At 38.8% G+C, this 25,751-nt stretch overlaps 6 protein-coding genes across 11 annotated transcripts; 1 reads left to right on the top strand and 5 right to left on the bottom strand.

Moving 5' to 3' along the window:
* Window positions 1–17: 17 nt before the first annotated feature.
* LOC140783806 (uncharacterized) lies at window positions 18–5,723 on the bottom strand. Of its 3 annotated transcripts, none has more exons than XM_073130869.1 (13): window positions 5,570–5,723; window positions 5,334–5,485; window positions 4,926–5,078; window positions 4,714–4,844; window positions 3,882–4,111; window positions 3,538–3,708; window positions 3,335–3,435; window positions 2,903–3,082; window positions 2,431–2,486; window positions 2,292–2,349; window positions 828–948; window positions 606–725; window positions 18–528 (listed from the first exon to the last, which is right to left on the bottom strand). In XM_073130869.1, exons 1-13 carry the CDS (start codon window positions 5,583–5,585, stop codon window positions 410–412), a joined length of 1,608 nt encoding a protein of 535 aa, XP_072986970.1. In that variant the 5' UTR covers window positions 5,586–5,723; the 3' UTR covers window positions 18–409. The 3 variants fall into 3 exon arrangements, with proteins under 3 accessions (XP_072986970.1, XP_072986971.1, XP_072986972.1); XM_073130870.1 differs by having other exon boundaries at window positions 5,334–5,467; window positions 5,570–5,717; XM_073130871.1 differs by lacking the exon at window positions 5,570–5,723 and having other exon boundaries at window positions 4,926–5,052; window positions 5,334–5,467.
* Window positions 5,724–6,106: 383 nt separating this feature from the next.
* LOC140783807 (probable sodium/metabolite cotransporter BASS1, chloroplastic) lies at window positions 6,107–9,279 on the bottom strand. The gene is made up of 8 exons (XM_073130873.1): window positions 8,788–9,279; window positions 8,615–8,703; window positions 8,037–8,130; window positions 7,913–7,946; window positions 7,143–7,197; window positions 6,970–7,053; window positions 6,601–6,888; window positions 6,107–6,512 (listed from the first exon to the last, which is right to left on the bottom strand). Exons 1-8 carry the CDS (start codon window positions 9,179–9,181, stop codon window positions 6,360–6,362), a joined length of 1,191 nt encoding a protein of 396 aa, XP_072986974.1. The 5' UTR covers window positions 9,182–9,279; the 3' UTR covers window positions 6,107–6,359.
* A 600-nt stretch (window positions 9,280–9,879) lies between these two features.
* On the bottom strand, window positions 9,880–10,923 carry LOC140783803 (dormancy-associated protein 1-like). Its single transcript, XM_073130867.1, has 3 exons — window positions 10,544–10,923; window positions 10,230–10,440; window positions 9,880–10,134 (listed from the first exon to the last, which is right to left on the bottom strand). The coding sequence occupies exons 1-3, from the start codon at window positions 10,644–10,646 to the stop codon at window positions 10,098–10,100; spliced, it is 351 nt and encodes a 116-aa protein (XP_072986968.1). The 5' UTR covers window positions 10,647–10,923; the 3' UTR covers window positions 9,880–10,097.
* Window positions 10,924–11,874: 951 nt separating this feature from the next.
* Window positions 11,875–15,194, bottom strand: LOC140784841 (uncharacterized). Of its 3 annotated transcripts, XR_012108321.1 has the most exons (6): window positions 14,395–15,194; window positions 13,948–14,294; window positions 13,389–13,567; window positions 12,574–12,640; window positions 12,353–12,488; window positions 11,875–12,242 (listed from the first exon to the last, which is right to left on the bottom strand). XR_012108321.1 is itself a non-coding variant. In XM_073132430.1 (5 exons), exons 1-5 carry the CDS (start codon window positions 15,089–15,091, stop codon window positions 12,444–12,446), a joined length of 1,335 nt encoding a protein of 444 aa, XP_072988531.1. In that variant the 5' UTR covers window positions 15,092–15,194; the 3' UTR covers window positions 11,875–12,443. The 3 variants fall into 3 exon arrangements, 2 of the variants coding, with proteins under 2 accessions (XP_072988531.1, XP_072988532.1); XM_073132430.1 differs by having other exon boundaries at window positions 11,875–12,488; XM_073132431.1 differs by lacking the exons at window positions 12,353–12,488; window positions 12,574–12,640.
* Window positions 15,195–15,915: 721 nt separating this feature from the next.
* LOC140783752 (uncharacterized) lies at window positions 15,916–18,116 on the top strand. 2 transcript variants are annotated; one of them, XM_073130777.1, is made up of 3 exons: window positions 15,916–16,220; window positions 16,315–17,721; window positions 17,822–18,116. In XM_073130777.1, the coding sequence occupies exons 1-3, from the start codon at window positions 16,182–16,184 to the stop codon at window positions 17,885–17,887; spliced, it is 1,512 nt and encodes a 503-aa protein (XP_072986878.1). In that variant the 5' UTR covers window positions 15,916–16,181; the 3' UTR covers window positions 17,888–18,116. The 2 variants fall into 2 exon arrangements, with proteins under 2 accessions (XP_072986878.1, XP_072986879.1); XM_073130778.1 differs by having other exon boundaries at window positions 15,955–16,220; window positions 16,299–17,721.
* Window positions 18,117–19,891: 1,775 nt separating this feature from the next.
* Window positions 19,892–25,561, bottom strand: LOC140783287 (protein TPX2). The gene is made up of 22 exons (XM_073130115.1): window positions 25,291–25,561; window positions 25,066–25,148; window positions 24,869–24,936; window positions 24,655–24,736; window positions 24,451–24,574; window positions 24,101–24,359; window positions 23,914–24,016; window positions 23,708–23,824; window positions 23,516–23,611; window positions 22,465–22,641; window positions 22,312–22,374; window positions 22,137–22,220; window positions 21,985–22,064; window positions 21,822–21,900; window positions 21,610–21,744; window positions 21,419–21,508; window positions 21,211–21,330; window positions 20,959–21,125; window positions 20,762–20,870; window positions 20,453–20,512; window positions 20,270–20,364; window positions 19,892–20,175 (listed from the first exon to the last, which is right to left on the bottom strand). The coding sequence occupies exons 1-22, from the start codon at window positions 25,457–25,459 to the stop codon at window positions 20,088–20,090; spliced, it is 2,448 nt and encodes an 815-aa protein (XP_072986216.1). The 5' UTR covers window positions 25,460–25,561; the 3' UTR covers window positions 19,892–20,087.
* Between the last annotated feature and the right edge of the window lie 190 nt (window positions 25,562–25,751).

Genomic DNA, 25,751 nt, shown 5'->3' with positions numbered 1-25,751 from the left:
CCTAATTTGAACAAAAGTGAAGAAATAATAATTGATTAAGCAATGTAAGTGCTTTTAACGTGTTATGAACTCAATGAATCACCACTTTTATCCGCACCACTAGAATTCAAATATTCAGGCAAACAGAATTCCTATGAACTTGAGAACAAGAGCTTACAAGATTGACTTATGTACAGCTGTTAGCAAGATAGATAATACATGGGCCCGGGAATTGTCGAACACCAAGCATGAATACATCAAATGGGCGAGTATATAGTTGGATGATAAGTTTGTTCCACTGTTATGCGATTGAAATCCCCTGCTAATCCTGAATTCTTAGAGAGGAAATGAACCAGGCCTTCCAAGAGAATTGAGATCAGAGGAAGAATTGGGTACGAGATAGATTGGCAAATAGATTTTCTTCGATGAATCAGGTACCGTGCATGTAAAATAAGCCATCTTGTGATCCTAACCATGCCCCCCAACTTTGGCTTAGCTCAAATGGACTCACACTGTAGATATCTGGTTGTTTGAGGAGTCCTTGAAATCCTGCAAAAACGTCCAATTAATCAGCAGGCAGCATGTGAATTAGTACCATATTTTCCATTATTTAGATGAACAACCACCTAGGTCGTTGCTGCTCTGTGGCCAGCAAACTGTTGAAAATATCGAGTTGGCAACATTTTCTGCAAATATTAGCTCACTATTATTAATGCTCCAAATGCGCACCATGTGATCCTCTCCACCTGGTATGGATGCATTAATCTTCAGAATTAGCTTCTTCAAATGCTACAACATGGATCACAAGACACCACAGACATTATAGCAGAAAAGGAAAATTAATACACCTGACAAAAGAAGTGTTTCAGCTGGGTTCACAGCTAGCTGCAAATGAGTGTGGGAATTCACATGCCCCTCATAAGACTGGAGTGCTCCTCTTTGGAGAAGACGCCTGTCAAAGAGCTTTATCTTCATTGACACCAAAAGGAGGTAATTAGGAACGTGACAATATGACATATGACATCACAAGTAGGATTTAACACATGCCTACACAGGTCAGTATAATTAACAAGGAGATCTGTCAAAATCGAAAACTGGTCGCTTATCTAGGAAGAAGATTAGTTGGTTACCTAAGAAGACTAAGTTTGTTTACACTAATTTATTTCGCACATACACCCTGTTTTTCTTTTCTCCCCTTCTTTCTAACACAACTTCTCTGCAATCTCCTTGTCTTTTTTAGTATTTCTGTTTCTGCATCCTTTCCTATTTGGACAGCAAAACTTTTTCGTATTTTTCTTCAGGTTTGTTTACAAGTGAACATCAAAATTCTTATTTCAACCACAAAGGCTCAAATTTTCGGTAGTTTTCTCTTAATGTGGGGAGCTTTCAATCTAAAAAATCAGAGCATGAAGTTTCATTTTGTTGGAATGCCAGACCTTCTATCCTTTTCAATTTATAGATGAGAGAACTATAATTTGGATTTACTTGCTTGATCCATTAGGGCCACGACTAGTATGACACCCATTCTTATCCTACATTACTGAACTCGGTTATCTCCCTGGTCAAGAAGGCTGGATTAAAAAATAACCATCACCACCCCTACAAACTAATCAATTTTCTCCCAGATTTTCTTGTCTTATATCTTAAACTTTTTTGGTCCTGAACTCCTAAGAAAACTGAAAGTAGTCTATATGAATCATCCTTCTAGGTTATACTGAAGTACAGTAAAAATTCAAGTGATCTAAGATGGATGTTAAGAGACATACGATGATGCAATCGGAGAATAAAATCTTGTTCAACAAAATCAAGAATAAGCAAAACATTTATAATAGGTCCATAAAAGCAACCACACGATCCACTATATTGATTCTTAAGCATGTGAAGATGTGATAACTTGTCTCTAATAAGTGTTTCACCTCTATAAACTGCAAGAGCGAATGATGTCCTAAGACTCCCTAGAGATTCTCAAATAACTGAAGACACATTTCAGCAGCTGTTGCTTCAAGTCATACTTTAAATAGTACCTTGATCATGTTGATCACCACAGGATATACAAAATATGACTGCACAGCTTAGTAGGCTTCAATTTAAAGCCCCTCAAATTTAAAAAAAAAATTATTTTAAAAAAGAAAAGACATTGTATAACAAGCATGCTAACAAGAAGGCTCCATTGTGAGTTGTGACAGTCATAATCTGAGAGGTTTAAACTCGTAGCTTATTAAGGTCCACCAAATACAGTATATACAAAGAACAGTCATCACTCATCAGATTTAAAAAGTTCTCTGATAAGTAATTAAAACCAAATGACTTACAGATCCATCCATTGAGCTGCCTAAGAAATAGTGCTCATCTGACAAAAGAGAAACCAAGCTGCAGAATAATAATATCCAATATTAAGACAATCAAATTGTAAGCATTAAACAACAGAACTCAAATTGCAATGCTTTGTACCTGCAAACAGCAGAGGGCATGAAAACGATATTTGAAGTATTTAATTTTCTATTGATCTGCAAGAATGCCAAATTTGTTGTGCATTAATGACTATATTAGTAAGTCTTAGCATTAGAAAGCTAGAATTTTGTTAGGACTGAACTCCAAGCATATCAATGAAATCTACAACTAAAAGTTCAATACAATTGAGCATGGTCAGATTGCACCAACAAACTGTCAGATTCAATATCCATAGGAATACTGAAGTACTACCTAAGAGTGGTTTCTATCTTGCACGATTGGCAGTATGACAATGTTACCATGTTTACTATGCCATTTTCCTTAACAGAAATGCCCTCTACGGTCTTATCATCAATGAGAGAGACCTAAGATTCATATAAATAAAGATAGTTGTAGATGGTGTACTTATGCTTTGTGATGTGTTTGTAATCCTTTACTGAACTTGGAAAATGAAGTAATCTATTAGGAGTACCTGGATCCTTTGTTTGCCAGGCCGGTTTACCATGCCTTGAGACAGACTAAATGTCCGGTGAGCATTCGGTCTTCCAGGTAAAGGACGTCCAAAAGAATGATCAGAATATCCTGGTTGCTTCTGACGCATATCAATTGAAACAATTGCCCCATTGCGGAGACCACATAAAACAACATTTCCCTGCAGTGAGGAATAGGCAAATAAATAAATACAGATATTCAAAATCAATTAACCAGAAGGACAAAATTGTGCATGTTATTGTTAAATAAATCTGCTGAGACAAGTCAAGGGCCAAAGAAAGTTTTGTTGGCACAGCAAGCCATACAAAGTCATCAATATGACCCTGTTATATTTCATTCGGGGGAGTCATAGCATAAAATTTTGGCTAAAGAAATGAACAAAGTTTAGCTAGAATCAATTATTTTTTATTACCGATTGAACAAACTGTAGCGAGAAAATGTCACTTTTACAGTGATAAAGCCATGATGCTGCTCTTGTTTCCAAATTTACTAAAACAGATCCAAAATTCGTACCTGGAAAGCGGAAAAGAGAGATGGATGTAAGAAAAATATTCTTTCCTTTCGCTGAGTTACAGTAGTAGATCAACTAAATAAACATAAGCTCTGAGAACTCACCAATAACTGCTTGTGTCCCACTTGAATTGCAATCAGCTGTCCACACTGTGCAATCAAAGGAAGCAATATTTGAAATTCTGCTATGAAGGCTGACAGCGAAATCCAAAGGCTCGCCAAGATTCAGAAGATACAAAGAACCACTGGATACTCCTGATCCAAGAGTGGTCACCATGTTTTGCATTGTCAAGGACTCCAATTTCTCCTATTGTGAGATAAAAATTCATACAATGCTTTTGGATAAAAAGAGTCAGAAGTGCCAGTAGTAAAGTAGTTATTCATACAGGGAACACCAATAAAAATTCTAGAATAAACTAATTAAAGAATAAAAATCTGGTTTGGATACAATGCTTGCTGGAAGGATAAATTGGCATTAGCTGGATCAGGAAATCTACTGCCACACCTCTTTATGGAAGATATATTGGAGGGAAGACTTGAAAAAGCTTCTGTACACCATATACTTCCAAGTGCAGAATTGAGCAATGCTTTGTGTTTCACTGCAGAAGACCAAACAGGCTCTGGCAGGCTCTCAGTCACAGTATCAAGGTTACCCAAAACATTTCCAATCTCAAATAAGCTGCAAAATCATTATCTTAAGGAAAGATACTTCAACTCAAGAAATTAACAGAAAGATGATGCGACATTGATGATCAGTCATATTACAACCAAATTTCAGAGTGCAAATATATATAACAGAATCAAAGATGAAATAAAAAGAAGGTTGAACAGAAGCGAACATCACATATCCCTTTATATTCTGCTTATAGATAGTTCATATTCAATGAAGAGTTAACATGTAGCACTAAAAGATTTCTCCCTCAGCACAAAAAAAAATGCAGGCTATTATCTCCAATTAATTTTCTTGATGTGCTAGTTAATTCCACGAGCTAAATAAGCTTCCCAAATTTCATCTGTCTACAAGAATATCTCACAATGACTTAATTACATAGAAAATTCTCTTTCACTGATCTATTTTTTCATAAATCCTACAGTTGAACCACTATGATATAAGGAATAATGCTGCTCTGGTAGATTTGGAGTTTATGTTATTACAATGAATGTGACCAACAAAGACCAAAGTGTTAGGCCGTTAACTGGAAAATCTCCATTCGGTCTACTGCATCAATAGTATCAGAAGTCATGTGAACACAGAAAAAGGTTGTAACCGTTAGTTCTTACCTAATGATACCATTCGTACTACCAGTTGTTAAAAACTTTGTGTCCCTCGTACCATTCGGTGTTTGAACAACGCCATGCAATTGTTCGATTGCAGAATCAGCTAGTGATTTTGTGCGCCGATATTTCCACACCTGGTGTACATGTCAAAAGTAGAACTGAGGACAAGATATTGATGTTACATATAAAAATTCTTTGAAGAAGGACTTCCTTACCACAGGTTGGGAAGCTTGCACTTTCTGATACTCCTTTCTGAAGTTGTATCGACATTTATTGGAGAAGAGGACACTACCATGTATTTCCCTAACATGAAGGAGCTCAGAAGATTTCATCCTCTTTCTCCTGCACGCATTACTTAATTGATGCTTCTGCAAATAATAAAATATTCTCAATTCTATACCATCAACTAAGTATCATTTGCGAACACCTTGCTTTCTTACTGCAAGCACAATTATAACTACATTATGAACCTTAATGAAAAATTAATCCTATTATATTCCAACATAAAGTCCCAAAAAATGCAATTTACAATGTTCGGAGACTCCTTTATTTTCTGGGAATTGTAGGATGCTTTTTCTTCTCCCTATCAGAGATAAGTCTTCAGTTGTCAGCAAGAAGTATACCTGATCAGCATCGCGCGAGGAAGGAGTGGAAGAAGAAGACGGAGACGAAGAAGAACGACGCTTTGATCCAGGGATGGGGCCTTTGATGGGGAAGTATCGATTCTTCTCTGTGTCGAAATAGAAGCCCGGGAGATCTGAGAGAGCATCGATTCCTGGATGTCAGAATTCAACAACTAAAAGGTAAAACCAACAATGCGAGATAGAGCGAGACCGAGAGAGAGCAAGCGAGCTAATACCCTTCGGTGGAGGCATCCTTCTTCTTGGAGTCTCGGGAAGAAGACTTGGATTGAGATATTATTTGTAGACGAGGGCGGTTCTCAAGCGGCAGAGGTGATCATCGGGCGGGGGCTAGGCGGGGATCGACCAGCTCGTTGCTGCCCAATAGCCCGGACTTGCGGTCGGGCGTAACGGGCTGGATTTGGTGGGCTTTTGAAACGGGTCTTCACATCGAGTCGGCAGGCTTTTTTTTTTTTTTTTTTTTTTTTTTTTTTAACTCTCTCATGTAAACAAACAAAAGAGAGAAATAACTAACGTTTTTCTTCTCTTTGTTTCTCTTTTTATTATAGTCTTTCTATCTTATTCTCTCTCTCCTTACAAAATATAACCTATATTGGTACCACACTAATGTCTTTATCCGAGAATATCCTTGGAAGTACATCAACTGATATTTATACCGGTAGCACACTAATATGTGCTACTCTAGAATGTTGGTATAGCAAATCATAAATAAAATTGTATACCGCAGTCTCTCACTATAAATGAATGACAGCAGGTTGTTGAAACGTTGGAAGGCCACCTACTTAATTTATTAGCAGTCCTTAAACTTTGAACTAGAATGTGAACAGAGAACCAAGCTGAGGGATACAAAATAAACTTTTGCCCGAAACCAACTAATATTGCGAACAAGCCGCTGCTGTGATTTCACTTCCTCTGTTCCTCAAGAGCAACAGAGGATTCTCTAAACGTACATTTCAGGTGATCTTTTATCAATTTCCTCCACAGTGGGCTTCATCAGGAATCAAAACATCAATCCTTCTTGTTCTTTGGGGGCATATTTCTCCATATTCCAGCTAAAATACTACCATAGACCGAGTGACAGATGCTTGAAACAGCACACGGAACTGCAGTGAGAGGATTGCCGAAATGCTGGCTTGCAAGCACCACGCCGAGCACTGAATTCTACAGAGATAAGAAAAGGATAGCAACCTCATTGACCACAGTAAAGGCGATAAAACCCTCCCGCTCCGTGATTATTAATTGTTATTACCTGCATGCCAACCTCGATGGAAATAGTACGCGAAGAAGAGATATCAATTCCCAGCATCCTTGAGAGCATATAACCAAAGAAAAAGCCCGAGGCGTGTAGGCAGCAGACAGAGGTAACCACTTGCAGCCCAGATGTAAGGATAGCCGAGGCATTCTGAGCTATAGCACTACCACAAAGAATTGCTACAGTTGCAACAGCAATAAATGGCATCAAGGGAGAAACTACCTCAACCAAACCATTGCAATACTGGTTCAGAAGAGCTCCAACTAGAACTGGTGCAAGCACAACCTGGGTTGATGAACATTGTGGCAGTGTAGACAATGAATGCAGGGAAGCAGAAACTTCAGCAATTAATTATTGTCAAGTTACCTGGACAGTTGACATAAAGAGACCTATTGGATCTACCGCGACAAATTGTCCAGCAAGTTTGGATGTAAGCAAAGGAGTCAGAACCTGCAATTATAAAGGTTAAGACAAAAGATTGGATACTTGAATGAAACTTATAAATAGCAGATGCAGTTAATATGAAAAGGTCATATTACCGCAGAAGCAAAAGTGCTTGCTGCTGTCATCAGCACAGAAAGAGCTACATTTCCTCTGGAACACAAGAAGGTAACACTGATGAGTTCAATTTACAGCATCTTTTAAGATGGCAAATTATTACTGAATCCTACTGCAAAATGCAAATGTGACCGATCAAGTTCCTTTTTTTTTCTAATATCCAGGAAGATGTATAAGGTTTGCAGGCATCTTAGTATGAACCTTATAACAATTGAGTCTAGATGGATGATTGTTGTTAGTGCTGTTAGTCAATTATGCCAGCCCAAATCAGAGTCTTCCCTATACAAATACTGCATGAGCCAAATGGACATCTTAAAAAGAACAACATCTCCTTTGATTCTGAATGAACAGATTCACCAGCATAAAAGATCAACTCATGGACACTATACATGTTTTATGAATCCCTCCTCACATTAAAAGTCAGAAAGAATGCATAGTAAAACTAGTATATCGTAAGAAAGTAGTTCTATTTCACATAACAAGTGAACTACTATTATGAGCAGAAAAAACAGATGCCCACTGCAACTACAATGAGTCTGATACTCTATTCTTTTCCACTAGACTTTCTTATCTATAACATCAATGAAATAGGTTTCTGATCATTCCTAGATCTGAGTTTCATTAACCTGGTTATCTTTCTCATACTTCATAATCTGAACAAAGTCAGGATACCAGCGGCATTGCTGGCATCTCTCAATGGAAAATCCTGGAATAACTCACTTTTAATGGTGTTTAGTGGTTTCTTCATTACCTTGCAAGATAGGTGACGATGTTACTTGCTGTCCCTGCAGAAAGAAGAGATTCTGTTTAGTTGAACAATTAGAAACAGTTAGAATAGAAGATAGATCATAGAAGGATGAAAAAATTATGGACACCTCCAGGACAGCAGGAGACCAGTATCAAACCAGCAGCATAATGCGAGGGCAATTTTAACAGCTTGCTCAGGAAGAATCCTGATAGTGGCATCACCTGTAATCATATCATTAAGTGTAAGATTCTTGGAGTCAATAAGAAATGATAATAAAAATGACAAAAATGAATCAGGCCCTAAATTCCTGGTTATCGAGACATGGAAAAACTCACAAATTATATGTTTATATGGATTCTTATCAGGAGGAACCGACATTAGGCAATTATGTACAGTTTACTTTGTACCTATTAATTTATCAGAAAATCAACCTTAAGTGCAGAAGTGCATATAGCCCAAGCACCGTCTGGAAAAAAGATACTGGATTTAATATACTTATGAAATTATTATACTGGATTCTAGCATCCTGAAATGCTCTCATGTAACGCGCACATTGGAAGGCATGTGTAAGCATGGGGTTCATCTTGAGGTGTTATGGTGCTATAGAACACGCTCAAATTACTACCATTCGATGAAAATAGTTGATGCTCCTAAATTTATAGGACCCTATCAGAAATTTCAAAAGTTGGCACATCAGCAACTGACCGTGTACTGCAGTAGAAAACCAGCAGCCAATTCCTTCGGCATCAACAGGGCCGCTCTCAGATCCTCGAGCGTCAGTGTCATACCCATCCCTTCAAAACTTAGCAAATTAGCAGGAACAAAACAGAAAATTCTAATAAACTTTCAAGCCGGCATGAGAGGATTGGAGTAGGAACCAAGCATGGTGAGGGTGATCCCAGTGATCTGCCAACTGCGCTGCACCCAGTGAAACGATTCCGGTTGCCGCAGCGCCACGAGGCATGCCGAGCCCACCCACAGAGGAAACCCGAGGGACAACACCTCTCCCGCCCGCACAATGACCTGCCGTACATTAAATCCGTTTCTTTCATCATCATCGCCGTCGCCGGTGGATGCTGTTGGATTCGTTGAGGCATAGACACAAACACGTGACGGGCGTAGCGCTGCCTGGGTTGTTGTTACCCACCTACTCCTAGCTTCCCCACGGTGGAATTCGGGAGTAGAAAGAAAAGGCTGGAAAGATCGAGCGGTTTTGGGTCGATGGAGTTGGATTGAGAAGGGAGGAGGAGACGGCCGTTGGAGGAGTGGCATCGCTTTGCTCGACGATGGAATGGCTCCGCCGAGAAGAGACAAGATTTATGAAAGCATACGAAGTTGTTTGAAATTTTTTAAATATCACAATTATCATTATTTTAAAATCTTAATGTATCTCTACTCTTTTATCTAATATTTTATGTTTACTTTAGTTTATTTTAAAAAAAAATTATTAAATCATTCTCTCTCTCCTCTCCTCTCCTCGTATATCCGTTATAAAGAATATTTAAATTATTTACTAAAATATCTCTTAAATTTAGTAATTATTATATAATATACAATCAATACCGTAATAATCTAAACTGATATAAACTTTTTTTTTTTCATAAAATGAGTATAATTAAATTAGTTAGAAGTTATTCAACAAGTAAGGCAGTCTAGGTAAATTATACCACGAAATGAATCTTTTTAACACTTAACGTGATTCACCTGCAGTTTGTATTTGTCTGTAGTCATATTTCATGAGGGCGACATCGATCTATCTTTTTATCTAATGTATAATATTTCGTTAATTAGCAATTCCCATCTCACCTAACTTTATCTTTTAGTTTAGCTCAGTGCTCACATCACTCTACTCACACTGTTACAGATGCTTTACAAACAAAGACGGGATGGGCTGTAAGAAAAATCTTTCCCATCCTCTGTACACCTTCTTTGTTGTCAAGATTAATGATCGGAATCCTCAAGAGGCAAAATTAAAAATTAGCTTGTTATTTATTGCTCATCATCATACATGCCATATATAATTTATTTACATAACAGAAGACGCCATCTCGCACAGGATAAATTAAAAGGAAAAAACGAGAAACATATATAATAGACGAGCACACAAAACAGCAAAGATCTGTGAGAGAGCAAGCCCTCTTCCTCCTCCTCCTCTTCCACCCTTCGGCTAAGTTCTTCATCTATTCGATCAACGATGGGTGCTTCTTGTTTCGCCACTGTAGAGCCTGCGGTGTTTGCAAGTTGTTTAAAATCTTTGTTGTAATTTTATTAGTTTTATTTCTTCTCTTCTGATCATTACTTCTTTTACGTACGTACGTACCAGTCGTAGACAGTAGGGGAATTGGGCTGGGGTTTGTCGAACAAGTTGGAGCCGAGGGTCTTGGTGGCGAGGTTGCTCCCCGGGTTGAAGACGCTGCGCCACACGTTGCTTTTCTGAGGGGCGGAAGGGGTGGTCGGCGTCGACGGCGTTCCGGGGGTAGCCGGCATCGACATCGATCTCTGGTACTTGTTGCTGCTCTCCCCTTCCCCAGCTAATTTGTTAGAAGGAATTGAAGTTAACAAACGAAGTGATCGATCGCTAAGCATAACTAAATTCAAAGAGAAGGATTAGTAAAAGAAGTTGAGCGAATTAACCTTTAATGTCCAAAGTCTTTGTGGTGAGTTTCCTCAGCTTCTCGAGGCCCGTCTCCGGCTGGGGCCCGGCGACTACGTCATCCCACATCTTGCCGAGCACCATAGTTAACTGATTAATTCTCTCTTTAGATCTCTCAGATTAGTGCTCATTTATAATGGCCACCGCCATAGATTCCACTACCTTTCGGTAAGCTAACCACTGCAATGATAGGTGCATGTACCAAAATTTCTACGATTAGTCCGTAGAGTCGTCAATCACTTGATAGCATCGTTGATGACGAGTTTAGCCGATGGCCAGTAAAATCTTTTGTAAGTCGAAGGCATACACGATATGCTGCGAAGGGAGGTGACGAGAACTGGGTCGTTGAAATGGTGTCCTCGAGTCCGCTGTCGCGGGGGAAGGCGTTAAATGAGGTGAAGACGTGGCGGATAAGAATGGAGGGGTGGGCCCCGACGTGGAATTGCGAAAATATCTCTACTCTTGCTGACTCGGCCCGTAGTTATGATCGGATAAAAGACTAATTCTACTTTTATTACATTTATGCTTGAAGGGCACTGTACTTTTGAAAAGTAGTATTTATTTGGATCAATTTCTCTTTTACTATGTAAAAGACTAGCTCAGCTCAAGTCATAGAATTGTTTGGATAAATGGAGATTCGAGTGAGCCAAGATTTTGAGTATCTTACACAGAGAACACTTTAGGAGAAAAGAGAATGCTCTTTATTGGTACATGAAGACATCTGGAGCATGGAGTATGTAAAAGCTAATTATGCTGCATCATTGCAGATTGGAAATCCAAAATATCACCAAAACAAAGTGTTGCAATAAGGGAATTAGAACCTAATATCCTGAACAGAATAACTCCAGTAATAGAACGGCAAGATAGTGCACAATATGCAACATTCATACTGGAAAAAGGAACAAATAAAAGATGTTTTATTAGCAATAGGAGTTTACAAGTACATCAAGCAGGCTTCAAATACAATGTTAAGAGGTTACAGATCCATTGCCAAATTCATGCAACATTGCTATCTTATGTGTAAACCTACAAAACTACCTTGAAGGTCCGACGGCAAACACTCTAGAAATAGTAACAAGATATTAACTCATAAGAAAAGAATAATAAAAAAAAAATCCAAAAGAGCTCCACCATAACCGCTCCAATACAAATATTGTCATTTGCTTGGAGTGTTAGTAGATAAAGATATCTAACACCAGCTTCGGTGAAAAGAAAAAAAGATGACCAAAATTTCGTGAAGAGAAATAAGGTCAAATCAAACTAAAGAAAGGGAGAAAGTAGAAGACCATATTTATCCTACTACAAAGAGGGGGAATTAACTTGAATATTTCCATTATACTGGATCTTACAGACACTGAAGTGAAGTATCATAGCTCCAAAGAGTGATACTAAATGATATCAGTCTTTGTTTTGCCAGATAGTTCCAGTGTGAAGAGATAAAGAATCATAATTTAGAAAAAGAAAGTTGGTCGGCTTACACAGTTACACCACTAGGTTTCGTTTACCAGGTTTCAGATGACAAGTTTAGAAGCAATCAAGGAGTAGAGATGCCACCGCAACTTAATGGATTTTGGATATTCTTAATTGCTGCTGGTTGCATTGCTTGAGAGGTTTTAGAATGTGCACGGCGCTCAAAAGCACATTATTGCTCAGCAAGAAACCACTCCTACTATCATGAACCTGTGGTTCGAAATAAAAATTAAGCATTGATTTAGTAAGAAGAAAAGAGAAGACAATATCACGATGCCGCATATTGAGAAAATGCATATTCCTCTGGTATAGGACTTCACAATATTAGAGTTGAGCAATCTGACTGCCAAAGAGTCCGTAAGATGAGAAGCAAGAAACAGCCACAAGCTGCATAGCTAGGCAAAGAACCAACTAGTACTGCCTCATCAAATTTCTCCATTTATCCTTCAAATCGACCTAACCAATGAAACAGTTGGTCACTGACTACTATTAAATACATTTAAGGAAGTAAAAAAGAGCTAATGCTGACTACACTAGATACCTCTGTTCTGTCTTTGAATATCTTGGGATGGCAGTTCTTAATAAATTTCCACCTACCAGCCCCGTGCCTTCACATTTGTGATGATAGGATAATTAAAAAATCATTTCCACATTATTCAAGAAATTGAAGTAAAAGATAGTATAAGATCTAACTTGTTACTAAAGTTACCAATTGAGTGGGTGGTTCATGCTAGTTGCAAGAATTCAAATGCAATCAGGATTGTCATGTCTGATAACGCAATAGTATTTTTTATTAGAGAAAACAAGAAAAATTGCATATGCAGTACAGCTTGAAGGAGCAGGGAGGTTCTGGTTTTGGTCCTGTAGTGAATGAAGGGTAAGATATGCGGGTAGTCACAAATTGAAACCTGTGAATGGCACAAGAGACATGCAGGTGCGGTTGCAACTTGAGATGTGGCTATTCTACTACATGTCAAAATGCTGGGAAACAGACTCTAGTTGGATCAAATATGAACTAGCCTAAATGCAATGAGAAAACAGGTGAAAATCAGTCACTGGCACCCACAGTTGCAAGAGATCGACGAATTGCAGGTTGCCAAACAGTTCTAAAGGTGAAGAAGTTCAAAACTAAGAACTTGCAAGACCTATTGTTAGGCATAATAAATGTATGCTTCCTACAGTAAATATGGCACATAATACTTGGGACACTTTTCCGCGGCTTTTCTTGAAGTATCCTCTTCCAATTGACCTTATTTTTCAACACATAATTGCTAGGCATGTCTAAGATGATGCTTCCTCTTGTAGTCTTGTTTAAAACTGATATGATATTTTCGTATGGCACAAGTACTTGGATACCTTTCCACAGCTTTTCTCAGAGTCTCCTCTTCCAATGGACTCCATTTCTTTCTTCTTTTACGTAAAATGAATTGCATGTTATCTTCAACATCTAAAGAAGGCTTTCCATTCTTGGGACTGGAGAAATGAAGCTCCTCTGGAGGATTAGATGCAAATGGAGATTGGAATGAATCATCCCACTGCAAAAAAATAAAAATTGGAAGCTATCAAAGCAGTAAGCAAGAGGAAAACTAAATACAGAAATGATATTGCACAACTGATATCAAGGCTGTCATTATGGCCATGCCTGAGCTTCGTGATTAAGTCATTGGAACCAATTTTAGACATTACAAGAAAATAAAACAGCAACTAAAACAGAGGCCGCAAAACAAGTGAAAAACACATATTTTCCCAAATAATGAATGCTACCCTAAATTTCTGGATTTTTCTTATATAGAAGGTGCAATTAAAGTGAGTAGGTAGTCGTAAATGCATGTCTTTTACATACAATGAAGCAAAATTTTGCAGTACAAGTCAGACCAAAGCAAATTTTGCAGTGGAAGTACGACAATTATATCACCTCATATGTATGAGCAGTTGGATTCCTCTCCATTATACTAGGCCGTCGCGGTGCACCACAATTACCATTCCTCTTTGTAAATGCAGCTTTGTCACAATTTCCATCTTCAATATCCCTGCCAACAAAGCCAAAGTTGCTTTTCACAAACACCCCCTTTTGGGTCTGTTCAATATCGTTCAGATTAGAACGCTCTTTATCCATATGTTCATGCTCGAACACTGCATCATTATCATTGTTCTTCCTATCGACAACATTAGTATTCTCTGAATGACCAATTCCTTTAACTCTATATAAAGAAGATGTTTGCTTTAAGTCCAACTTCGCATGTATATTCTCCGCACGATCGTCTACCAATAGCAAAAAGTTGGGAAATTTGTTATAATTCTCCAGAATTTGGCTAAGAAAGCGTGGCAAACTAGCGTTCCTAAATTTATACAACAAGAGTACCTGATCCAAGCAATCCATCACCCTTTTCACATCTTCCAGCCCGTAAAGCTTCCACCTTTCCACTCGATTCCCCCAACGCCCGATCTAGCTGGGCTTCCAAATTCTTCCCTTTACTCTCCGCACCAATCGCCTCTGCCGCAAGTTCGAGAAACGTCGGCCCCAATTCTTTCTCCACTTCTTCCAGACACTCCCTCAACGCCTCCAACGCCCTCCCTTCCGTCTCCCTCCCCACCAACTCCTCCCTCACCGCCGGATCCACCACCGCCGCCTCCATCTCCCTCCTCGCCTCCCTCAACCCCGTCGACACCAACCCCTTCCGCTTCCCCAAACACGCCTCGAGATCAGCGACGCCGCGGTTCCATATCCGATTGACCGCCTCGAAGAAGTCGGAGATGGAAGAGTCCTTCAGAGGCTTGACGGTGAGGTGGACGGCGACGGCGGAATAAGCGGCGGAGAGGAGCGGAGAGGAGTCGGAGGAGTCGGCGAGGAGTTCGAGGGAATGGAGAGTAACCGAAGAGAGGAGTCGGAAGGAGAGGTCGTCGGACAGGCGGCGGAGTAGGAGGGTTTTGGTTAGGCGGGGAGAGAGAGAGGAAGGAAGGCAAGAGCGGAGGAGCGGTTTGGTGAGGGAGGAAGGGAGGGGTTGGCGGAGGAGGAATTCGACCATCCACGGGATCACGTCTGCGTCCGGCTCGGGCATCTCGGGATGTGCGTTGGAGTCTTGGAGAAGAGAAGAGGAAGAGCTTTTCGGTTTTAAAGGGGAGGGAGGTAGTGAGGCTTGTCCTGGAAGCCACACGTGCGACTTCATTTTTTCTTTTATATATAATAATAATAATAATAATAATAATAATAATTATTATTATTATTATTATTATTATTATTATTAAGGTTCGACTTATTCCGATAATTCTTCTAAGTTTTCCCACATTTTGAATATATATATATATATATATATATATATTCATACTCTCCTTCGTTGATATTTCACCTTCTTAGATCCCAATTTTGCTACACATAAGATTTGCTAGAGGGTATTGTATTGTAGTATTTATTTTCTCTATAAACTTAATTGTATAATATACATTGAAACTAGACAGATATGAAACATGTTTCCAAACTATTTCATTTGTTAAAATATTTAAAAAGTTTTCTAAGTCTAGATTGTGGATTGTTGGGACGAAACTGAATAGTGCTGCTATTATTAAGGCTCAAGCAAAGTCTTCTCTGGTTTCATTTACCCGAGGTATAATTTTGGTTCCTCCGAGGCAACTATATCTTTCAGTGTTATTAATAAAATTTATTATTTAATATTATTGTTACATATTAGGAGGCTGTTTAGGGCACACAAAAGAGCATAAATTTTTATAAAATTATGATAAATATAAAAAAAAAATAGATTGATGGGATAAATATTAAGGATAAATTAGTAATTAAAATAGTGTGTGATATAAAATATAAATTTTATTTATTATAATATTTAGTTATTATTTTAAAATAAGTAGGTTATATTTTAGAATAATTATTGTAAATGTATTTATGTGTATGCATAACAAAAAGTCCCATGCCGTAGCAATCTGTCTCCGATCTGCTCCACGTCCTCTCCAAATCCAAATTAGGGCTTCTCCTACTATCCCCCAAATCGAGCGCACTGCCCAATTCCCTTATATTAAAAGGGGCATCTTCTCCTCCGATCGCTCTTTCGCGGTAACTCCTCTCCTTCCATCTCAATTCCCTCGCCTTCTTTTCCCTCTTCTTCTTTCTTTCCTCTTGCAGGTGCTCTAAATCCACCAATGAAGACCAAAACCCTCAAGAAGAGGCGCTCCGACGAGGTAGGGACTCCACTCTTCTCTCTTTATCTGTCAATTATATCGAATCAAAGCTCCCATTCCTCTTTACTAGATGATTAGATTTGATGTCCCGCAGGATCGGGGAGAGAACAAGAAGATGAAATCCAAAAAGCGCCGCCGCCGGTCGCGCCGCGATTCGTCGTGCTCTTCCTACTCCGATGACGGGTCCCGTTCTCGCAAGAAGATCTCGCTGCGCAAGAAGAAGTCCGAGAAAAATAAGATCACGTCCCGCAAGGCCCGATATCGCAGTCTTTCCTCATCGAGTGGTTATTCAAGCCGTAGTTGCTCGACTTGCTCGTATTCCGACAGGTCGCGAAGTCCATCGCGTGATAAGAAGGTGAAATTGAGGAGGAGAGGTAGGAATAAGAAAAGGGAGAAGGAGAAGAAGGAAAGGGGGAGGGGAAGAAGTCGGAAGAGGTCAAGGAGGTCTCCGAGCTGCTCAATTTGTGAGGAAAGTGGTAGAAGTAGCAGCCGTGGCCGTAGCAGAAGTAGAAGTTATAGTGCTGAGAAACACAAGGCAAGGAGTGATCAGCAGAGACAACACAAATCGTCCTCTGCAAATGATGCAAAAGTTGAGGATAAGATTATCCAGGCTTATGATGACTTCCCTTCTTCGCGGAATGATGAGGACTATGAAGAGGGAAGGAGGGCAAATGCCGATCATGAGGAACCAGAGAAGAAGACTGGTAAAGAAGTTGAGGATGGAAGTCCAGCAGAGAACATCAATGGTTGTGGTATAGATCTCGTGAGTGAGAAGAGTGAGACTGTGACTAATACTGACAGTTCGGAGGCCCAGGATTTGGAATTGATATTGAGACAGAAAGCATTGGAGAATCTGAAGAAGTTCCGTGGTGGGCCTTCTGCAATCAAAACACCTAGCAGTGACCAGAAGGATGAATCAGTTCGGACTGAGTTGGCGAAGCCTGCCGATGGAGTTGTGGAGGCAAGAGACACCCAGTTATTGCAATGCAACCCAACTACAACTCTTCAAAGGCAAGGAAGCAGTCAAGGTGGAATTCACCTGACTGGGCCTAGAATTCGATCTGTTGTAAGCATACCAGAAGAAAATGAAAATGAAAATAGCATAATAGTCAGGCCTCTTAAAGCTAGCAAGATTGCAAGATCTATTGACAATTATTCTGATATTGGGACAACTCCGAATCACGTAAAGAAGCTTGAAAGACCTAATGAAAGAACAGCTTTGCAACGAACTAGTGCTATCCCAGATAAAAGTTATTCTGCTGAGCATGGAAATGAAAATATTTGCGAGGCTGACATTGAGGTATCAGCTGAAGGGTTGGCTTCAGACTTTGCTGCCTCCGACAACACTAAGAATCAAAATGTGCCTGCTGTAGAAGAAACAACCAGTTCTCAAGTTGAGCAAGTCAATAAGAATGGAAGTGTACATGTGGCAGAAAATACTACTGGTTCTCAATTTGAGCAAAAGACATTTTCTAGAATGCATGATGGAGAAATGGTGCAGGTGAATGGCATGTCTTTATATCGAATAGACTGGTGCATTGAAATTAGACTAGCAAATGATATTTCTCATCATATTGATTTTATTATTATATTTTTGGTAGGTGAGCTACAAGGTTTATATACCAAAGAAGAGCCCGCGGCTGGCAAGAAGGCAACTGCAACGATGAAGGGTTTGCAATAGTTCATGTCCATTGTTCAGCTTGCCGTTCTACAGCAGTTGATCTGAAGTTGATTTCGTGCGCTTCTTTTTTTATCTTCGCTTCTTGTTGTAGAAAAACTATAGAGTCCATCATTCGTTGGAAGTTAACTGATATTTCAAAGCTCTGTGAGTATTCACTGTGCTTGATGTGACTACATCTGGATTAATCAATATATTTCAATTATCATGTCCTAGCATGAAGAGGCACTTCCATTTTTATTATCTGCATGTAGTTTGTAGTATTGCAGTGGACCAATTTGAGAAGTATCACTCCGGTGTAACTGGAACAACCTAACAAGTAACAACACTGAAAAATTCTTAATTTCTTTTCAGTTAATTTGGCTTTTCTAATGCTTTTCTCTTGTTTGATTATCTGAAGTCTAAGAAAACTTAATGAAGAGTCTAAAGGTAGATTCTTGTGTCAGTCAATCGTGAGAGTTTAATATTTAACTTGTTCCTTGAGGCAATTTGTATAGTTTAGTTTAATTTCAGTTTTCAAAATTTGTTCTACATATTTTACTATCAACGAAGTACTTAAGATGTGAGTGTGTGACCTTGCTCTGTCCTCCTTAGTTGTGATTAGCAGAAATATGTAATATATACTTAGCAAATTATTTTCACTTCACACATTAAGAGGAAATTTATTTACATTTATGCTCCTAGAGCTCACTCTGGCAAACCCATTTTTTGTGTAAATTTATGCTCTTGTAGATGCTCAAACTACAACTTGTCCCTTAAATGAAAGGTTAAGCAGTTTAACTTGAAAGTCTGTCAACATAATGGAATCTTTAGTTAGAATAAGGCATATGAGACAATTAAATTACAAGAGGGTGGAGTAGTTCCCCCATCTAATCTAATAACATACTCTAGTTCTGAATTCTGATCAATTGAACATAGATAAAAATGATAATGATTGGAGTTTCATTTTATTTCCGGGCATCTGTCAGATCTCGTCGGAATAAAATATATAATTATTTTATCTTTTGGCCAATAATGAGTTAAGGTGATATGCAACAAGGTCACTCCCTAGCTGCACAGTATGAGCTTTATCTGGTAACCTTGCATGTATGCTGGTCACCCATTATTTCTGGCCTTCAGAGGGGGAGGAACAAGTTAAGAGATGCCCTCTGTAGGTTGCCTCTAATCATCGCTGCCATATCTATTTTGAGCCTGTTTTTCATTTCTGTTGATGATCTGTGTAACTTTTGGTTCCGAAGATCATTTACTATTTGGTGTCGGGGTGTTTTTTGCTTTCACTCTCATCAGCCTTTTGCTGCCATATCTATTTTGAGCCTGCTTTTCATTTCTGTTGATGATCTGTGTAACTTTTGGTTCCGAAGATCATTTACTATTTGGTGTCAATTATTATATGCATCAACAATGTATGTTCTTCATGATGCTCCTTATTGTTCAAGGATATTATGGTACTGAACTGCTGATTAGGCCTGGTGCATGGTTAAATTGATATTGATACTGCTGCTATCTTTCTTTGCTTCCCTTTTGGTAGTTTTCTATGCCAGTGTGGGCAAACACCTCTGTTTGAAGAAAGTGGAATCTAGAATTATCGCAGAACATTTTTTTCATACAAACAATATGTTGGCTGATGTAGTTTACCGTATGCTGGTCATGCTTATCAGATGTGCGTCTATTTCTATTTTGAGAGGGACATTTCTAATGACAATTTACGGTCTTGTTTATTATAACCTCTTCTACTGTTCTCCCAAGTTTTCTCTACACCCTTATTTGTTTAGTCCTCGTGGCAAATTCATCTTTAATATTGGTAGAAAATAATCATATGCAATTCTCATGGAACATTGCCCAACCTTGCATTTCTTCGAAAAATTTAATTCTTATTTCTGGTACATTGCAGGATCAACCTTTCTATTCTTATTTTTCTCATGGTCTTTTTTTTAAAAAAAAATTATTTAGAAATAGTAGAAATGTAGAAAAGTCCAACTTTTTAAGCACTCAGTGAAAAACAAGAAAATTTTCTTTTCCCCACAAATTCTTTGTTAGACAAACCGGAGTTCAAGGTAAAATACAATTTCTCTACAAGAACATATCAAGTAATACAAGCATTGGATCAGTTCTAAAGTAAGATTTGTAGTTACATTGTACACAACATTGGATCAGTTCAAGTAATCTTGAACAGCACTATCACAAGAAATTCATCTCATATGAAAGGCATGGCGTCTCTCTCCTCTATGGTTCACACGAAGATCTGGCGACTTTGGCTTCGTTGCTTCCTTTGCTGACCTGCACTCCAAATGATAGAATTTCTTAGCATCTTATAGAGGAGGTGCAGCAGAAGGAAAGATATCACCAAGAGAGCTTAAAAAGAACTGCTCACCTTTGAGGAAGAAAAGGATTGTCAAACTTCGGAAGAGGCCTCGCATGGGGCACCATCGTTCTCCTCATTTGCTTCACAACCTTTTCTTCTTCCATCTTCAGAAGTATAAACGTTATTATTTTGGACGAAAAGTTACCATCATATATATATATATAATCAGGAGAAAATAGGAAATTAACCTACCATCTTTGCAGCTTCAGATTCTTCTCTCAATCTTTTGTATTTCACCTCTTTCTCCTTCATCTGCATCACAGATAAAAGAAACCATGATTAACTATTCAATTATAAGCAAAGAAAAAAAAGAGTACAAAAAGGAAGAGATATTGAATATGCTCAATGGAAATTTAGGACAAGGAAATACTTAAAATTATGTAAATCATGTAACGAGTAATTCATGAGATGCACCTTTTTATCAAACTCAGATCTCTGCACTGATCTATAGTCTAACATAAAATTATGTAAATTATGCAACGAGTAATTGAGATGGTGCACCTTTTTATCAAACTCAGATCTCTGCACTGATCTATGGTCTACATGGAGTAAAAATTCCTGGACTTCAGTAAGAGGCTTCCTCTCCTTCACTGGAAGTGGAATAGGATCCCTTCAAGGAAATCAGAGCAAGACTTCTCAGTATTTTCCTTTTCTTATATAGTGAAGGAAACCAAGTATAAATAAATAGCTGGACTTACTCTTTCAAGATAGGTAGTGCTCTAAAAAGTCTCTTCTGTGCTTCTTCCCTTTCCATTCTTTCCTTCTCTTCCATCTTCCTCTGCATCTCTTCTTCGTGCCTTACTAAGCTCTCAAGTTGGAAACCCTCAGGCCTTGTACATGGCTTAGGCTCAGGTTTCGGGGGAACCTTGACAAGAGAAGGATGGTATGAAGAAGAGAAACAAATTATAATTTCTACAAAAGTTGTTGCATGTTTTTAAGTGTTTCCTTACCACTGGATAATCTGTGGTGTATGGATATGGGCTAGCCTTTGGAATTCTAGCCTTCTCCTCCTCCAATTGTCTCTGCAAAAGCTGCATCGCGAGCTGCCTCTCCTTTTCATATCCTCTCTCCTAAAAGAAGTACAAAGAATCAGCAAGATCAACTAACTAGTTGAATTCAAACTCGTTGCTGCTGACGCCACACTTGAAATTTACGCACCTCTGTGTGGAGATGGAAAGGGTTTGGTATTGTGATTCTAGGAGGTTCATTCTTGTCATAACGAGAAGAAGATTCCGAATGCAATGAAAGCTGAAAGAAAGATACAAGTGAGTTATCTGCTTTTCATGACTAGAAGAAGATGATTCTGAATGCAATGAAAGGTTTAAGAAAAAGAAACATGAGTTTTATACCTTATCAAAGAGATCCGCAACTGATGCTGCTGGTGCTCCCAACCTATCATTTGTCGCAAAGTGGAACTCTTGCGGAGTCGTTATTTGTGGCTTCGGATGAGAAACCAAACCAATGTCTCCTTTGCTCTCAAGAATCTGCATTGGAATTTGTTAAGCAAAAGACGTACATAAATTATATGGATAAGATCTTCTGAAGGAAGAAGACCAAGAACCTTTTTGTTGAGCGGCCTGGCCTTAAACCTTGGAGCCCTTTCAAGTTCCTCCAGCTCCAATTCCTGAGAACTTTTGACCCTGTTAAGTAATGTTGTTAGACCCTTCACTAATATCTAAATCCAACAGTAAGATTGTTTCCAGTTCTGAATATTATCTGCATACTTTGAAGGTCTTGCTCGTAGTGCTGTTTCAAGTTGCGGAGGTCTCGGTTCTGTAAGTTTGAGGGACTTGCTCTGATTGTTCTGCATAAAGACTTTCTTTCTAAGTCCTCGACAACCAATTATATATTAGGTAATGCAATTCAAAGAGTGTACCTGAGAAGAAGTATCTAGTGAAGAGATAACTGAAGAAGTTTCTTCATGTCGGTTAGCCCTCTCTATTGTCTTGAAATGAAATTCCTATATGACAGTTAAAAAGGAAACTGGTGATCAGCTAATGCAACCGACCAACTTATAAAAACATTAATATCCTTCAAAAGTGATTGATTACTTGGAAAACAGGAAGTTGTGGAGTACTTCTGGGCAATGCAGGGAGTGAAGGAGCTTCCCTTATCTGCCATTAGAGCAACTATGTAAGCATAATAAATTCCGACTGATGGAGTAAATTCTGACAGATGGAATAAATTCTGAAGTTCAAGGTCACCTTCTTGTTGAAAGGTCGAGCTTTGAACTTTGGAATCTTGGCCAACATCTCTGCCTCTAACTCCGCCGAACTCTTGACCCTCACTGCTCGAACCCTATGAGCTGTCTGTAGCTCAGGTTCCTTTGGCCTGGTCAAGATTAGCTTAGGCCTCCTTTGTATCATGGAAGCTGTTTCATCCTGAATGGAGTTACATAGGATGAATTGTTAGTATATCATATAGCTCCAAAGGCATTCCCAAGGCTGAACATTTATATGATAAAAGATTAAACATTTCTGCGACCAGCATAAACATACTTTACTTTCAAATCATCAAAAAATGGCAGACAGGATAGGTACTCTAAATAGACCTCTATGGAGTATCATGTAAAATTATCACTATATATTTCAGAGATTGCCGTGCCAATTGGCATGGGTCGATATGTACTCTTTCATGACAATTCATCGATATGTGCCATTAGAATTAAGTATATATTATTCTAAAGAAGCCTAATTAGGGTCTCTTTCATCTCTTTTGATACCCCTTTTCATTTTGATGCTTAAACTATATAAATTATACTTCAAATTTGAAAATAAAAGAAAAAAATTGTGTTCCCTAAATAATTTCTCCCAACAAATTGAATCTGAGAAAAATCGGGAAGAACATGAGATTAGAATCTAATTGCATATGTCAAACTAATATATACTATTGAAGGACTTTAATTTAACGCATAAAATCTATTTTAAGGCTCTAGACAATAAATATTATTTTTGGCATTTCAAGGACTATTCACTATTCAGTATATGTCAATGACACACTGGCTCGGCACGACACGTGTTAACTATATATATATATATATATACACCATACGGAGCCAAGGTTGCTATGGCCAGTGCCACTGGCATGACAATCATTCTCTTTAATAGACCGGAAAAAATATCAGTTGTCTTCAAGTTGGTCCTCTTAAATCAGATGGATGCATGAAAATTCCTCTTGAAAATTGAATAAGAATTTAAGAAGGAAAGGAAAACTAAAATTCTTAATAGCTAACCAAATATATGGGAAGAGACTAACTTGTGTATATGATCTATTTTGAGAGATATCCACATCTCTAGTCCTCGACTCAAACTTTTTAACCATCTCCGCTGCTGAAATGAATGGTATCACTTCCTGTTTCATATGATAATAGCAAAGATTTAATCAATTTAGTTCCTCCATCATAAGGCTAAGCACATAATTTAATCATTCATGCAATATCTCTAATACCTTAAGTAAATGCGAGTCTTCCTGATAACCTTTGGCAGCAGATGAAAGCATATCAGTGCCTGCTGGTAAGCCCAATCTTGACTTGTGGGGTAGCATCCTATTTTTAACATTAAGAATCTAGAAATAAAAAGATATCAGTGAAAATGAAGCCTACAACAGATCTAAGACAAGTTCCAAATGTGCAATTAAAATATGATTATGTCTACCTGTCTGGATCTCCCCCCATCCAATTTTTGCCTCTTTATGGCTTGATTTTCTTGAGCAACATCAGTAGCTATGGCAGTCTTTCCAACTATACTGCTGGGACACCTAAGAGTATTGGAAGAATGATAAGACAAAAAATGAAGTGAAAAAAGAAGCAACTAGTTGCGCGTAAAGAGAAGGAGCACTCACTTAATTACATTCTTTGGTTTGGTGCTTTTTGAAGAGTGAACTGTAGGTGATTTGGGCTTTGGCTTTAAAGCAGATGTTTGTTTGACCATACTAGCAATTTTCTTAGCCGTCAAATGCTTTGAAATGGCACCTGCTGCTCCATTATTCGGATTCTGCTGTGTTGTGGGGGTGCAAGTCTCCACTGCTTGGTTTCTCACACTAGCAGCTGCTAGCCTTTTCAGGGAAGCCCTCTTCGTTTTGGGAGTGCAAGCTTCGCTATCTGTCAATATCTCACCATTTATACAATTATTAAGAAGCATGTGTACAGAAATATGAGTGGTTTTCTAAAGGTCCAGAGCATAATTATTCACCTGGGACTTCCATCTCATTTGATGAAGATTGAACAGGGAACTCAAAAGCAGGAACATCTCTTGTCTGACCTGTACACTGAGAGGGAACAATTCTACCAATCTCACAATGCTTAACCTCGGGAACCTGAAAGCCAGAAAAATCTCCGAAGTGAAAAAATAGCTATGGGGAAATCAATCTACTCAAAAGACCAACTTATGACTTACAAACTCGAAGGAACTCTTCCCATCCTTTACTTCTCGCTGCTCTCCTCCTTTGCTATCCGGATCAATGTCAAGCTGCTTGCCACTTTTGAAGAAACAACGGGGGTTTAAACATGGAAAGTTTCAATATAGACAGAAATAGGAGCCTTTGCGGCTAAACATCAAACAGAAGGCACGCGTTGGTGCTTCTGACAGTTAAAAGATAAAAATGACTAACCTTGTAGTGTTATCTACTGCATCCATTTGCTTGTCTCCCTTCACATCAGTTTCTGCCGGTTCTGATTCCTAACGTTAGAGATCAGAAGAGAGAGAAGAAATTTAATCAAAAGGCAACAAAAGACCCAATTTTTTTTTCACCTTATCTGCCAAATTCCAAATGAGGAGATTGGTAATTTTGATCAGAAGGAAAATAACCTTTTGGGTCATGTCAACGTTTCCAAAATCGCACACGCTGTCAATCTTAACGGATCTCCCCTCTTTGATTCTTGGCATGAAGGCTAAACCAACGCAAGAAAAATACAACAATTAAACCTAAAATTCAAATCCAAAACCCAAATCACGAACGCGAGAGAGTTCTTTCCTAAAATGGTGGAAAGAAATCGCAGAAAGCAAACCAAACAAAAGTTCGAGGATGCATACGGGAAGGGGCGTAGCTAAGAGAGGTCTCGAACCAGAGCTCGGCTTTCCGGACCTCGTCGTCGGTCTCTTCATTGTTGAAGTCGAAGAATCGTGGAGCGGAGAACTCGTATGCCTCGTCAATCTGGAGAACATCCACCCCTCCTCCTCCTCCGTTTGAATCTGACGCCATTAAATCTCAAGCAAGAACTCAAGAGAGAATGGAGGGAGACGAAGAGGGTTTTCTTTTTCTTGGGGTTTCGCTGCTTCTTTTGATCGCTTGGGTTTCTATATTCGCGAGAATGGTGGTCTCGGCGAAAGAAGAACGTTGGGATGTCCAACGGTCGACAAATTTGAAATAGGACTTGGAAAAAATGATGCGGCGACGAACTATCTCAAGACTAGTCTACAGATCATCCTTCTCTTAAAAAAATTTGATGTGAGGCAACCAATGAGAGAAGAGTTTTGAAACCCGACCTGATTTC

Source organism: Typha latifolia, chromosome 3 (genome assembly GCF_019914945.1).
Source record: "Typha latifolia isolate L0001 chromosome 3, TyphaL0001v2, whole genome shotgun sequence".
NCBI lineage: Eukaryota > Viridiplantae > Streptophyta > Magnoliopsida > Poales > Typhaceae > Typha > Typha latifolia.
This window is presented reverse-complemented; position numbering and strand designations above follow the sequence as displayed.